At 45.7% G+C, this 13,965-nt stretch overlaps 1 protein-coding gene across 1 annotated transcript in view; it reads left to right on the top strand.

The window, feature by feature from the left end:
* The window catches only part of LOC137544555 (protein NLRC5-like), a 302,732-nt gene that overhangs the window by 121,832 nt on the left and 166,935 nt on the right, over nucleotides 1-13,965 (top strand). Inside the window, exon 10 of the mRNA XM_068265657.1 lies at nucleotides 4,209-4,373. Coding sequence (XP_068121758.1) covers nucleotides 4,209-4,373 — 165 coding nt within the window. The remainder of the gene's footprint in view (nucleotides 1-4,208; nucleotides 4,374-13,965) is intronic.

Raw genomic sequence — 13,965 nt, 5'->3', positions numbered from 1 at the left:
GGGGCGGTCTGACAGGAAAATTTCATCAGGATGTGCGGAATGAGTGTCTGCGCAATGAATCTTTTTCTCCCAGCATGCACAGCAATCCCTAGCAGCCAATCAGCACAGATTTCACTTAAGCCACATATCAAGGAGGGTTAAGGGAGGGGTTTCTCACTCTATGTAGCCTTTTTCACCATGCTAGGAGGTAGCGAGAGAGACAGGGAGAGAACTGTATTCTACTACATGGGCAGATACCTTGTGTTAGCCGTATTGAGAAGCCTGCTGGCCAGAACTGCCTTTAGGATTGCTCGTGTGGAGATTTAGCTAGCTGGAACTGTGTTTAGTTAAGCTGTATACAAACAGGATTGAAATTGGCCATGGTGGACAATTAAGACCGACTCAGCCGAGTGAATCCACACACACATACATACATACACATATGTTACAAAAATCATCCGATTGGTGCTACTTGATCACACTCCCCTCAATGGCAGCATCCATGCACAGTACAAGATTTTCTTGCACTGCACATGTGCAGGACCTTCCTAGCGGCGGGAACGTGATCGAGGATGTGCGCAGGCACAGTGGCCATCCACTTGGCTGAGTAGCCCAAAACGAAACATGAAAAAAGTTTACTTGAGGTTTTGGCAAATTTATTAAAAATTTAAAAAACTGAGAAATCACATGAACATAAGTTTTCACAGCCTTTGCTTAATACTTTGTTGATCCACTTTTGGCAGCAATTACAGCCTTGCATCTTTTTAAATATGATGCCACAAGCTTTGCAGCACCGCTGAGAACCAGAGACGTTGGAAAAAAGCTTTTATACATACCTGGGGCTTCCTCCAGCCCATAAGCCTGGATCGCTCGCACGCTGCCGTCCTCCGCTGCCTCTATCCGCCGGTACCGGGTCCTGTACTTTTGGCCAGTCGAGCCAGTCGACGCAAGCGCTGTGCGTCACTTGCGGCAGGCGCGGCCAATTGTACGCAAGAGCAGGGACTCCCTCCATATCCTTACGCATGCGCCTCCATACTACGCAGCCGCATGCGTAAGGATATGGAGGGAGTCCCTGCTCTTGCATACAATTGGCCGCGTCTGCCGGAAGTGACGGGACCCAGTAGCGGCGATAGAGGCAGCGGAGGACGGCGGCGTGGGATCAATCCAGGCTTATGGGGCTGGAGGAAGCCCCAGGTATGTATAAAAAAATTTCATTTTTTCAATACTGTTCGTCTCTGGTTCCCTATAAGCTCCATCAGGTTGGATGGGAAGCATCGGTGCACAGCCATTTTAAAGGATAACTGAAGTGACATGTGACATGATGAGATAGACATGTGTATGTACAGTGCCAAGCACACTAATAACTCTGCTGTGTTTCTTTTTTTCTTTCTCTGCCTCAAAGAGTTAAACATCATGTGTGCAAGTGACAGTTTCTGTCCGGATTGGACTGGGTCTAACTACAGCATAGCCCTCACCTGATAAGTAATTACGGCCATAAAACACTTTCATGCCAGTAAATGGCTTCTGAGAGCAGGAAAGAGATAAAAAGGGTCATTAATTCATAGAATTGAGCTCTAGTGTACTTCAGTGAAGGTGTCATTGAGCAGAGACAACGAAACAGTAAAAACTAAATTTAAATATAAAATAAAACAAAAACTGTGGGATACCTAAAAAAGTCATTTTTAGGAGACGGAAGATAGATGCAATTGTTTATCTCGGCAGTTTATTTTTACCTCTGATGTCTTTTAAGATCTCTCCTGAGATATTCAATCAGATTCTTGTCTAACTCTGGCTGGCCCACTCGAGGAGAGTCACAGAGTTGTCCTGAAGCTACTCCTTTGATATTTTGGCGGTGTGCTTAGGGTCCTCCTGCTGAAATATTATGCTGGGAACACACAATACGTTTTTTGTGTTCTCCATGCGATCTATTAGCCATTTGATTCCCTGCTCGATTCTCTTAGCTTCCGCTCATTTTTCTTATCTTTTTTCCATTAATTTCTATGAAGAATCAAGTGGAAAAGAATCGAGTGGAGAATCAGACATGACAGAATTGTATCTATCGAAGGCATCTATCGAAACGATTCTGCCACAAAAACCAAACGTGTGCTCCCAGCATTGACTGTCAACCCAGTCTGAGTCAGAGTGCTCTGGATCAGGTTTTCATCCAGGATGTCTCTGTACATTGCTGAAGTCATCTCACTTTTATCCTGACTAATCTTCCAGTTCCTGCCCTACACAAACATCCCCACAGCATGATGCTGCCACCACCATGCTAGGGATGGGTCTGGTGATGAGCGGTGTATGGTTTCTTCCAAACATGATGCCTGGCATTCACACCAAAGCATTCAATCTTCGTCTCATTAGACCACAGAATTGTGTTTCTCATACTCTGAGAGGCCTTCATGTTCCTTTTAACAAACTCCAGGCAGGCTGCCATGTGCCTTTTACTAAGGAGTGGCTTCCGTCTGCTCACTATACCATACAGGCCTGATTGGTGGACTGCTGCAGATTGTTGTCTTTCTGAAAGGTTCTCCTCTCTCCACAGAGGACCTCTGGAGCTCTGACAGAGTGACCATCGGGTTCTTGATCACCTCCCTGACTAAGGCCCTTCTCCCCCAGTCACTCAGTTTAGATGGCCTGCCAGTTTTAGGAAGAGTCCTGGTGGTTTCGAACTTCTTCCACTTATGGATGATGGATGGCCCCGGTGCTTATTGGGACATGCAAAGCAGCAGCAATTTTTCTGTAACCTTCTCCAGATTTGTGCCTCGAGACGATCCTGTCTCAGAGGTCAGCAGGCAGTTCCTTTCACTTTAGGTTTGGTTTGTGTTCTGACATGAACTGTGGGACCTTACATAGACAGATGTTTGCCTTTCCAAATAATCACCAATTAACTACATTTACTGCAGGTGGACTCTAATTAAGCTGCAGAAACTTCTCAAGGATGATTAGGAGGAAACAGGATGTACCTGAGCTCAATTTTGAGCCTCATGGGAAAGGCTGTGAATACTTATGTACATGTGATTTCTCATTTTTTTTAAATTTTTATTAACGTAAACCAGAGCTGATGAAAGATAAAAGTGTTATACATACTTGGGGCTTCCTCCAGCCCCATCCGCACGGATCTCTCCCACACCGCTGTCCTCAACCTTCTGCAGCTCTGGTATCGGGTCCAATAACTTTAGCCAGTTGCAGCCAGTCTGACGCTGAGATACATAGAGGGTACACTTCTCTTGCGCAGACTGGCTGCGACTGGCTGAAGTTACGGAACCCGCTACCGGAGCTGCAGAACGGCGGAGGACAGCGGCGTGGGAGTGATTCGTGCTTATGGGGCTGGAGGAAACCCCAGGTATGTAGAACACTTTTATCTTTCATCAGCTCTGGTACATAATTTGCCAAAACCTCAAGTATTTTTATTTTATTTTTATCTTTTTTAGGGATGCTTTGTGTAGAATTCTAAGGATAAAAAAATAGAATGCATTTTAGAATAAGGCCGTACCATAACAAAATGTGGAAAAAGTGATGCGCTGTGAATACTTTTGAAAGGAAGATAGGGGAAAAGGAGATGCTGGCACTGCAGACCGTCTACCATCCAGGAAGGGGGGAGGGGAGGGCAGCACAGTCCAATGCTAGGATGTATGTGTCATGTACTGAATGTCTTCAGCGTGCTCAGGCCAAAAAGATCTGTGTACATAGGGAAGAAAGGGGAGAGCGCCGGCACTGCTGTCACATTCTTTTATTTCAAAATCGTTGGAAAGTTAAAAATACATTGTCCGTACAAAAATTGAAAAGACACATACCATATGTAGCAGTGAAAGATGCGGTGGGTGCGGAGGGTGCAGAGCCTGACGGCCGTTTCGCGCAATACGCGCTTCTACGGAGGCTCTCCCCTTTCTTCCCTATGCTGTGAATACTTTCCGGATGCCTGTATATTCAATAGATGTAACACATAATCTGTTCTATACTGTGCAGATTCAAGCGCTTTCTTGTCATTGTGTAACACAACAAAATGACATTCCCTGTGCTCCCTGACTTTGTTGTAATTGTTACTTCTGATATTATTCAATAAACTCTTTTTAATAATAATATTAAAAACAAAACAGAAAACTAATCATGCTTAAATATAAGAAAATAGACAAATATGTATGCTTATTTAAGGAGAAATCTTACAGATTGTATGACCTGTTACCTGCTTTATAAAGGTTTCTGGTAACATTTTATCTCTTGTATAGTTTGCAGGATAATAATCTGCTCTCCAGAAGCTGCCCGCACCTGGCATCCGGGATAAGGAATAACCAGACTCTGAGGAAGCTGAACCTGTCTCATAATGATCTGAGGGGTCCTGAATTCAGTGTCCTGATGGCGGCTCTGCCAACAAGCCGGATAGAGGAATTACTGTGAGTATAACAGCCCTGATTGCAGCAGAGATCAGCAGAATTATTCCCTTTATTTCATCACCATTTTCCATTCTCACATTCCCCAGTAGTGACACCCATTGCAGTGACTTGGGGAGGGATTATGGGGGGATTGTGGCTGGTTTGGGGGTACATCCATACTGCAGCCCCCAGTACACCTGGCTCTGTGTATCTGTGACACCCATTGCAGTGACTGGGGGAGGGATTATGGGGGGATTGTGGTTGGTTTGGGGGTACATCCATACTGCAGCCCCCAGTACACCTGGCTCTGTGTATATGTGACACCCATTGCAGTGACTGGGGGAGGGATTATGGGGGGGATGTGGCTGGTTTGGGGGTACATCCATACTGCAGCCCCCAGTACACCTGGCTCTGTGTATATGTGACACCCATTGCAGTGACTGGGGGAGGGATTATGGGGGTATTGTGGCTGGTTTGGGGGTACATCCATACTGCAGCCCCCAGTACACCTGGCTCTGTGTATATGTGACACCCATTGCAGTGACTGGGGGAGGGATTATGGGGGGGATGTGGCTGGTTTGGGGGTACATCCATACTGCAGCCCCCAGTACACCTGGCTCTGTGTATATGTGACACCCATTGCAGTGACTGGGGGAGGGATTATGAGGGGATTGTGGCTGGTTTGGGGGTACATCCATACTGCAGCACCCAGTACGCCTGGCTCTGTGTATATGTCACACCCATTGCAGTGACTGGGGGAGGGATTATGGTGGGTGTGGCTGGTTTGGGGGTACATCCGTACTGCAGCCCCCAGTACACCTGGTTCTGTGTATATGTCACACCCATTGCAGTGACTGGGGGAGGGATTATGGGGGATTGTGGCTGGTTTGGGGGTACATCCACACTGCACAGTACACCTGGCTCTGTGTATATGTGACACCCATTGCAGTGACTGGGGGAGGGATTATGGGGGGAATGTGGCTGGTTTGGGGGTACATCCATACTGCAGCCCCCAGTACACCTGGCTCTGTGTATATGTGACACCCATTGCAGTGACTGGGGGAGGGATTATGGGGGGATTGGGCTGGTTTGGGGGTACATCCATACTGCAGTCCCCAGTACACCTGGCTCTGTGTATATGTGACACCCATTGCAGTGACTGGGGGAGGGATTATGGGGGGATTGGGCTGGTTTGGGGGTACATCCATACTGCAGCCCCAGTGCACCTGGCTCTGTGTATATGTGACATCCATTGCAGTGACTGGGGAGGGATTATGGGGAAATTGTGGCTGGTTTGGGGTTACATCCATACTGCAGCCCCCAGTACTCCTGGCTCTGTGTATATGTGACACCCATTGCAGTGACTGGGGAGGGATTATGGGGGGTTGCTGGTTTGGGGGTACATCCATACTGCAGGCCCCAGTGCACCTGGCTCTGTGTATATGTGACATCCATTGCAGTGACTGGGGAGGGATTATGGGGGATTGTGGCTGGTTTGGGGGTACATCCATACTGCAGCCCCCAGTGCACCTGGCTCTGTGTATATGTGACACCCATTGCAGTGACTGGGGGAGGGATTATGTGGGGATTTTGACTGGTTTGGGGGTACATCCATACTGCAGCCCCCAGTACACCTGGCTCTGTGTATATGTGACACCCATTGCAGTGACTGGAGGAGGGATTATGGGGGATTGTGGCTGGTTTGGGGGTACATCCATACTGCAGCCCCCAGTACACCAGGCTCTGTGTATATGTGACACCCATTGCAGTGACTGGGGGAGGGATTATGGGGGATTGGGGCTGGTTTGGGGGTACATCCATACTGCAGCCTCCAGTACACCTGGCTCTGTGTATATACAGACAGTAGAATAGAATGGTGGGGCAGTGTGATGTCATTGGGCTCTGATAGTCACATGGCAAACACACAGAAATTCTGGATATCTCCCCCTGGTGGCCAGTCTCGGGTCTGCTGGATGGATGAAGCTGTATGTAGATACTAGTGTTACATGGTGCAGTAACTGTGATTGGTGATACCAGCAGAGTGTGACCAGCAGCCCAGGCTACGGCTGTGGGACATGTCAGGTAAAAAGCAGAACTTTACTGAGGAGACAGACTGACCAACTCAACCAGAGCTTTTATTCCTGTCAGTGTCTGCTGACTGCTATGGACAAGTGTCACCAAGACAGTCACCCGAGTCAGGCAGGGAGGATGGGGTGTCTGTAGCCCTTTACAGAGCGAGTGACTCTTCTCAGAGGAATTTACAATGTAATCCCAAAATACAGTCCTGGCCAAAAGGTTTGGGAATGTTACAAATACCGATTTTCAGAAAGTTTGCTGCCTTAGTGCTTTTAGAATTTTTGTCAGTTGCTTCTGTGGTGTATTAAAGTCTCACAGAAGCCATGCCTGCCTAAAAAGTTATAGTCCTTAGTTTGTTTGCGAGTATTCGCTACCACAAATCCATGTATACACGTTAGACAATATTGTCATATTAATCAAGTCTGGTGGGCTTCCATTTCTTCCCACCCTTGTGGGTAAGTGAGGCTTCTGACTGGTGTTTTAGCCCAATCTGCAATGTGACATATTTTCCTCGGCGGAGAAGATATAGTAGGTGATGGGAGTTTTGGATTTGGTAAAGGTGGGGGCATCTTGAGGCCCAGTTGCCTAAGAAACATAGGAGCATTATCAAAATCTGAGATGGAGAAGGTCATTCCGTTTCTGATCACTATGAGGCGGAAGGGAAATCCCCATTTGTAAGGGATGTGAGAGTCTCTGAGTAGCTGTGTGATAGGCTTAAAAGTCCTTCTTTTTGCTAGAGTTATTAAAGATAAGTCATTATAAACAAGGAGTTTGTCTCCTTTGAAAGTGATTTAGGGAGACTTCCTGAGGGCTTGAAGTACGGCTTCTTTAGCTTCATAATAATGGAGCCTTGTGATGATATCTTTAGGTCTCTGAGCAGAAGGTGAGCGTTCACCCAGCGATCTATGAGCTCTATCTAGTCTCCATAGTTCATCAGGGATATCTGGGGCCATGGATTTAAAGAATTCAGTGAGATGTGAGACAATTTGGTCAAGTTTTATGGACATTGAAACCCCCTTTATTCTCAAGTTTTGCCGTCTTTCTCTATTTTCAGAGTCTTCTTGGGCTGCGCGGAGCGATTTGAGATCTGAGAGTATGATCTGTTGCTCTTCCTCAAGATCGGCCTGGTTTTGTGTGAGGGAGTCCACTTTCCCCTCTAAGACATTAGTGCGGTCACCTAGCCCTGCCAGATCTGTTTTTATGTCCTGCAGCGCTGTAATCATAAGCTGCTGCAGTGACTCATGCATGGAGCGATAGTGTCTTTCTAGAGCCGATTCCAGCACTGAGGCTGTGATCGGAGTGGTGTCTGCGGGCATGGTGGCCTGAGTTGCTGGGGTGGGAGGAGGATCAGTGTGACTCACATTGTCGGCGCCATCTTGGATGCCTGTGGGGCGGACAAATCGGTCTTTAGACAATATTGTGACAGCGTTCCTCTTCATGTAATCCGCAAAACTGAAGAACAAAGCTCCACATAGAGCATTACTGTTATAACAAAACTATAAGAGCATGCATCCACCAAGTGTGAACAGCGTTCCTTAGCGTGCGAGTCTCCCGTTGTTCTTTGACGACAGACACTTCTGACGTCACAGAGCACCGGGAGACTCGCACGCTAAGGAACGCTCGGAAAGCGGAGGCACGGGACGCTGGCACCGTGGGAGAGGTACCGATATTGCTGGGCTTTTAGGCCCGATGAGCGCAATTGTCTTCTAATCTAAGTGAGTGCGCAAGCCAAGGGTGCTCAATGTGAAAACTGTATTACGCTATGTGCAATTTTATTTTATTTTTACATGTGGAATGTGTATTAAACCGGATTTTTTACCTTTGAAGTACTGGAGCTGTGGAATTTGTTGCCCTGAGGCAAAGTGCTAGTCTGCCAGATCCACCTGGATTTTGAGGTGGCACCCATCTGGTGAGCTGCTATATTGTAGGGGTGCAGTTTGGATGTCACACGGAATGGCGCACATTTTTGCGCTGTTCACACTTGGTGGATGCATGCTCTTATAGTTCTGTTATAACAGTGATGCACTATGTGGAGCTTTGCTTTTCTGTGGTGTATTGAAGTGTAATTACAAGCATTCCATACGTTTCAAAGGCTTTTATTGATTAGTACATCAAGTTTATGCAAAACGTCAATATTTGCAGTGTTCTGCAGGCCCTTCTTTTTCAAGACCTCTGCATATTGTGCCCCGACATGCTGTCACTCAACATCTGAGCCAAATCCTGACTGATGGCAACCCATTGTTCCATAATGAACAACAAAAGGGGATCTGCAGATTTCAATGAGGTAATTAAAAGCCAGTATTCTTTATTTGAAGCAAGGTATGGAGCTTCGTTCACATAACGCTTTGCTGTACACGGCTAAGGACATTGACCACTCACAAAATGCTGTGCAAGTTCCAGCGGCGTCTGACATCATCAGTGGCGGATGGACTCCTGGGCGGTCTGCATCCCCTTCTCTTCTATGGCCTGGGGACAGAGCAGATGAATCCTTGTCACCTTCCACCCTGTATAGAGATAACCTCAGCGCTTCAAATATGTGCAACATAGTGGCTTCTGTCCGGGATCCTAAAGTCCCTGTTACACCTGATGTTTCCACCGGAAGTGACGTCAGTGCTGGATCGTTCCACACAGCTCAAGCAGCGAGTGCTTCAGTTCTCTGCAGTCCAATGGCTCCCCTGTTACCAGTTGGAGCCCATACCAGACAATGGCCTAGATTCATAAAAGCCTGTGTGATTTAAAAAAATAATAATTGAGTCATTAAAATAGCGCATTCGGTATTTTAGACTTTTGTTTGCTATCTCATGAAAATGTTCGCAGGTGTGGTAGAATTTCCATAATTTACTGAAAAAGATGTTCAGCAGAAGAGTGTGGAGCTGTCTCTGTGTTGTTAGAAGCTGTTCCGTGCAGTGAGGGCATTACAATAGTAAGAGGCATCCTCAACAACCCTTCGGAATGTATGTTTGTTATACTGCCTCTGCTCCCTCTGAATCTGTCCATTAGTCTTTCTAAACGTGTTATTGCATTGTCACAGCTTAGAAGAACTCTAAGAAACATTAAACATGCCCTGCTTAGGTGATTTCTCCACTTGCTCCTCCACATCTTCAAACAGGAGGGCGTCTGAAGGGCGGCTGGGAAAATCTCTTGTTCCTGCTCTTTCCTCGCTGCCTGGGGTAGAAAATCTTGACCCTCCCGAGAAACTATCACATGCAATCAGCGGGACTTGCAGCAGACAGGGGCTGTTTCTGTTGGTTCTCTGCTCCTGTCAGTCATAAGTTTTACCTTTCTACTTCTGTTAGTCACGAGTCCCACACAGTCTCTGCACTGTTTCCAACACATCAGAGCTGCCTGTAATCACTGCATATGCTTCCGGGCTTAACCACATATTCTAGACTTTATGAATTAACATTTACTGACGTGTGTTGAGGTATTTCCAGCACAAGTCTGTAATTTACCGCACTGCTCGGTAATTTCAGCTTTTCAGGCGGTAACAGTCTTTATGAATTGACATTTACTGACATGTGTTGAGGTAATTACCGCACAAACTTTATGAATTAACATTTACTGACGTGTGTTGAGGCATTTCCAGCACAAGTCTGTAATTTACTGCACTGCTCGGTAATTTCATCTTTTCATGCGGTAACAGTCTTTATGAATTGACATTTACTGACATGTGTTGAGGTAATTACCGCACAAACTTTATGAATTAACATTTACTGACGTGTGTTGAGGCATTGCCAGCACAAGTCTGTAATTTACTGCACTGCTCGGTAATTTCAGCTTTTCATGCGGTAACAGTCTTTATGAATTGACATTTACTGACATGTGTTGAGGTAATTACCGCACAAACTTTATGAATTAACATTTACTGACGTGTGTTGAGGCATTTCCAGCACAAGTCTGTAATTTACTGCACTGCTCGGTAATTTCAGCTTTTCATGCGGTAACAGTCTTTATGAATTGACATTTACTGACATGTGTTGAGGTAATTACCGCACAGACTTTATAAATTAACATTTACTGACGTGTGTTGAGGTGTTTCCCGCACAAGTCTGTAATTTCCCGCACTGCTCGGGAATTTCTGCTTGTCATGCGGTAACAGCTTCTATGAATTGACATTTACTGACATGTGTTGAGGTAATTACCGCACAGACTTTATAAATTAACATTTACTGACGTGTGTTGAGGTATTTCCAGCACAAGTCTGTAATTTCCCCACTGCTCGGGAATTTCTGCTTGTCATGCGGTAACAGCTTCTATGAATTGACATTTTCCTAAGTGCTCGGTAAAGTCAGCTGTTTTCTGCATTTCTGAATCTGGTAATGTTTCATGAATCGAGGCCTATATCTCTCCGTGGAGCACCATACCAGCTCTGAGATGCAGCCAGCAGTCCCGGCAGCCTCTATGGGGATAATTACCCCACCTCCGCATCCTCCCAGGGAATTTACAGATGTCGGCCATGTGGTGAGTTCACACTCTGCTGTGTGTAGTCTATCTATAATGCCAGTTACTGTCCCACAATGTCTGCGGGTTGTGCCTAAGCAGCCACTGAACTCAGATACATTATATGTCACATCTGGCACTCATATATCATCTGCATGCCAGTCATCTGTTTCTGTGGCATTTCCAGCAATGCCGGCTTCCACTGCATCACCTGCCTTGCCTGTCTATCAATGCTTGCCTGTCAATTATACTACATATACTGTTTACAAGCTCACAATCAGCCTTTTTAAATTCTACAATGTCTGAATTTGCTTCGATTGCACCATCATTTATGCCTTCTACTACTAAGCCTTGCTTTTCCAGCACATATCCATGTCTGCAATTATCTGCTAATATGCATGTATCCTCTGCTGCTATACAATACTATATATGTTGTACCCTAGTTGGGTCATTTCACAAGGTCTACGTCAGGTGGTGTTCCGTCACTATATAAACATTTTGGATCCTCCAAGTACTTTGAACTCTGTTCATTTCAGTACATTAATCCAAGGACAGACACCCATTATACCTATGGATACTCTGACTGATGTGCCTGTTTCTATGCTAGCAGCAGATTCAGCTGTCACTTCTGAGAGGGATGCCTCCTCGAATGGTACTCTTTTTATAATGATATTGTAACAAATAGTGATATGGCAGCTGCGGTGGACGGCACTATCACCGCAGCTGCTTCAGTCTCTTAGCCTGGCTCTGCTCCTGCTCCTCGGTCGTCTAGCACGCCGAGGACGGGTCTCTCTGCCGCACATAAGGTCGCATTAACGCGCGCACGCACAGACAGGACCTTTATGCGGGGAGGAGGCGCGTCAGCTGACCTGCCGGTCGGCTGACGTCACAGGAGACGCTCGCCGCTTCCCATTGGCTGATGGGTGTGGACGCGGCTCTTAAGCCCGGTGGAATCACTCGCAACTTGTCTGCTGTTGTGAATACCTCGTGTTAGCGCTCAGACCTTTGATAGCTGTAATCATAATTATTGAAGACTGTATATATTTATATTTCTGTATATTTCTGTGTATGACTTTGGCTCGTTCCTGACTATTCTTCCGCTCTACGCTCTTGTACCTCTGCCCATCTGATCTAGTTGTCGACTCTGCCTGTTAAACCTTCTGCCTCTGCCTTCTGATTTTGTACCTGATCTGTCTGCCTGTTGCCAACCCGATCTGTCTGACCATTCTACTCTCACCAGTGAACTCCTGTCACTGGTGAGGAGCTCTCAGTACTGTTAGTGCCCACCAGCTCCTCTGGTGAGGCATCCCTGTGTCATTATCAGTACTTACTGTTGCACCCAATCACTACCTGTGCATTTCAGCTATCACACTTGTCAGTATCACTATACTTGCATTATTGGAGATTCTGCAGATCACCACATAATCAGGTATAGCATCTGTATTATTGGTGACTCTGCAGATCACCTAATAATCAGAAATGTGTTACTAGCTGACACCAATCGTTACAGATATCATGATAAATCCATCAGCAGAATATGTTTAATTAGAGTGTATTTCTAAACAAGGCAAATGTAAAGTGCAAAATTCTGATTTTGATTCAACTACTAATTTAGATTATTTTGGTAATTTAATGCAGAATTATGAACTAAATTTATGTCTGTATTTTCAGGGGATGGTAGTGCTAACAGTTTACAACCTGAGCTCGCTCTGTATTCTATTTGTACCACCCTTGAATGTCTGATGGGGAAAGAATTACATTTCTGGTGGGATGTTACTAGTCTCAAATATTACACTAGCAAGGATATTATACTAAGGGGCCCTCAAATTAGAAAAAAAGTTCCTACAACTATATACTCTAACAAATGTGTCTTGAATTGGAATCAGATCCTTTTGAATTGTTCATTGCATACTTTGAGAATTATTGTACCACATGAGGAACAGAAACTTGTGGATCTCCAGCTGCAAAGAGACAAAGCCAATCAGGTTCTCATTAAGTATAATACCTTGGCCCTCTTTGACAAATTTAATTTAAAACTTAAAAACAATATCAACAAACTTGAGACAAACATCATAGAAATCAAACGTTTTAACCACTTCCCTACTGAGGGGTTTTTCCCTTCACGTACCAGAGCAATTTTCACAGGACACTAATGATTATAACTGAAATGTAGTTCATGAGTGGGGAAGGTGGATTCCTTCCACTGGTCACCGAGGTCTATACTTAAGAAATGTACCCCCAGAATAAAATGTATTAGGGCTATCTGTTTCCTCGCATGTCATTTCAATCTGTTCCTCACCAACATGGATCTCAACAAGTTTGTGAGCAACCTGGCGGTGAGGAAACCTTTTTTGAGTGATGAACCTGGCTCTACTTCTTTAGATATGACAGACTCATTGTCCTTTGAGGATGTCCCCTCCTTTCAGGATATTAGGACTTTTTTTAATTTTCAGGCCCTGGATGACAGGGGAATTCCTGGGGTGGACATACAAGAAGTGGTCCCTTTTCAGGTTTCTAACCCTTCTTTCTACCCAGTCAATGCCAAGTCCCCAGTAGTCTACAACTTTCAGGATCTTTTAGATAAAGAGTTGACAAAATTGGATAGAGGGTCCAGGGCTCCTCACGACCTCTCCCTTCCAGAGCATCAAGCACTGAACACACTACAGAGTGATGCCAGTATTGTTTTACACTCAGCAGATAAGGTGTATTAGTTGTCCTGGACGCTTTTGACTACTGCGCAGAGGCCCTTAGTCAACTGGGATATGGAGATGTATATCGGCCTCTTGCTCACAATCCTACTTTGGATTGTGTAAGGGATCTTCGGTGGCTGATGGAACTCATGAGAGAATATGGGCCTCCTGACACAACATCTTTCCCAATTTTTATGCCTTTCCCATCTTGTTCTCCTGCTTTTCCACCACCACCCAAAGATCCATAAGCCAGGTACTCCCCTTGAGGCTGCCCAATTGTTGCAGGCATTGGCTCAGTGGGGGAGCTCTTCAGCGAATGGGTTGATGCACATCTCCAGCCCCTAGTGTCCAGACTTCATGGGTATCTTCAGGACACCCGCCATGTCCTTTCCAGTCTCAGTCATTTT

The sequence above is a fragment of the Hyperolius riggenbachi genome, chromosome 1, assembly GCF_040937935.1.
Source record: "Hyperolius riggenbachi isolate aHypRig1 chromosome 1, aHypRig1.pri, whole genome shotgun sequence".
NCBI classification, from domain to species: Eukaryota; Metazoa; Chordata; class Amphibia; order Anura; family Hyperoliidae; genus Hyperolius; species Hyperolius riggenbachi.
Note: the sequence above shows the minus strand (reverse complement) of the source record. Positions and strands in the feature narration are given on the sequence as shown.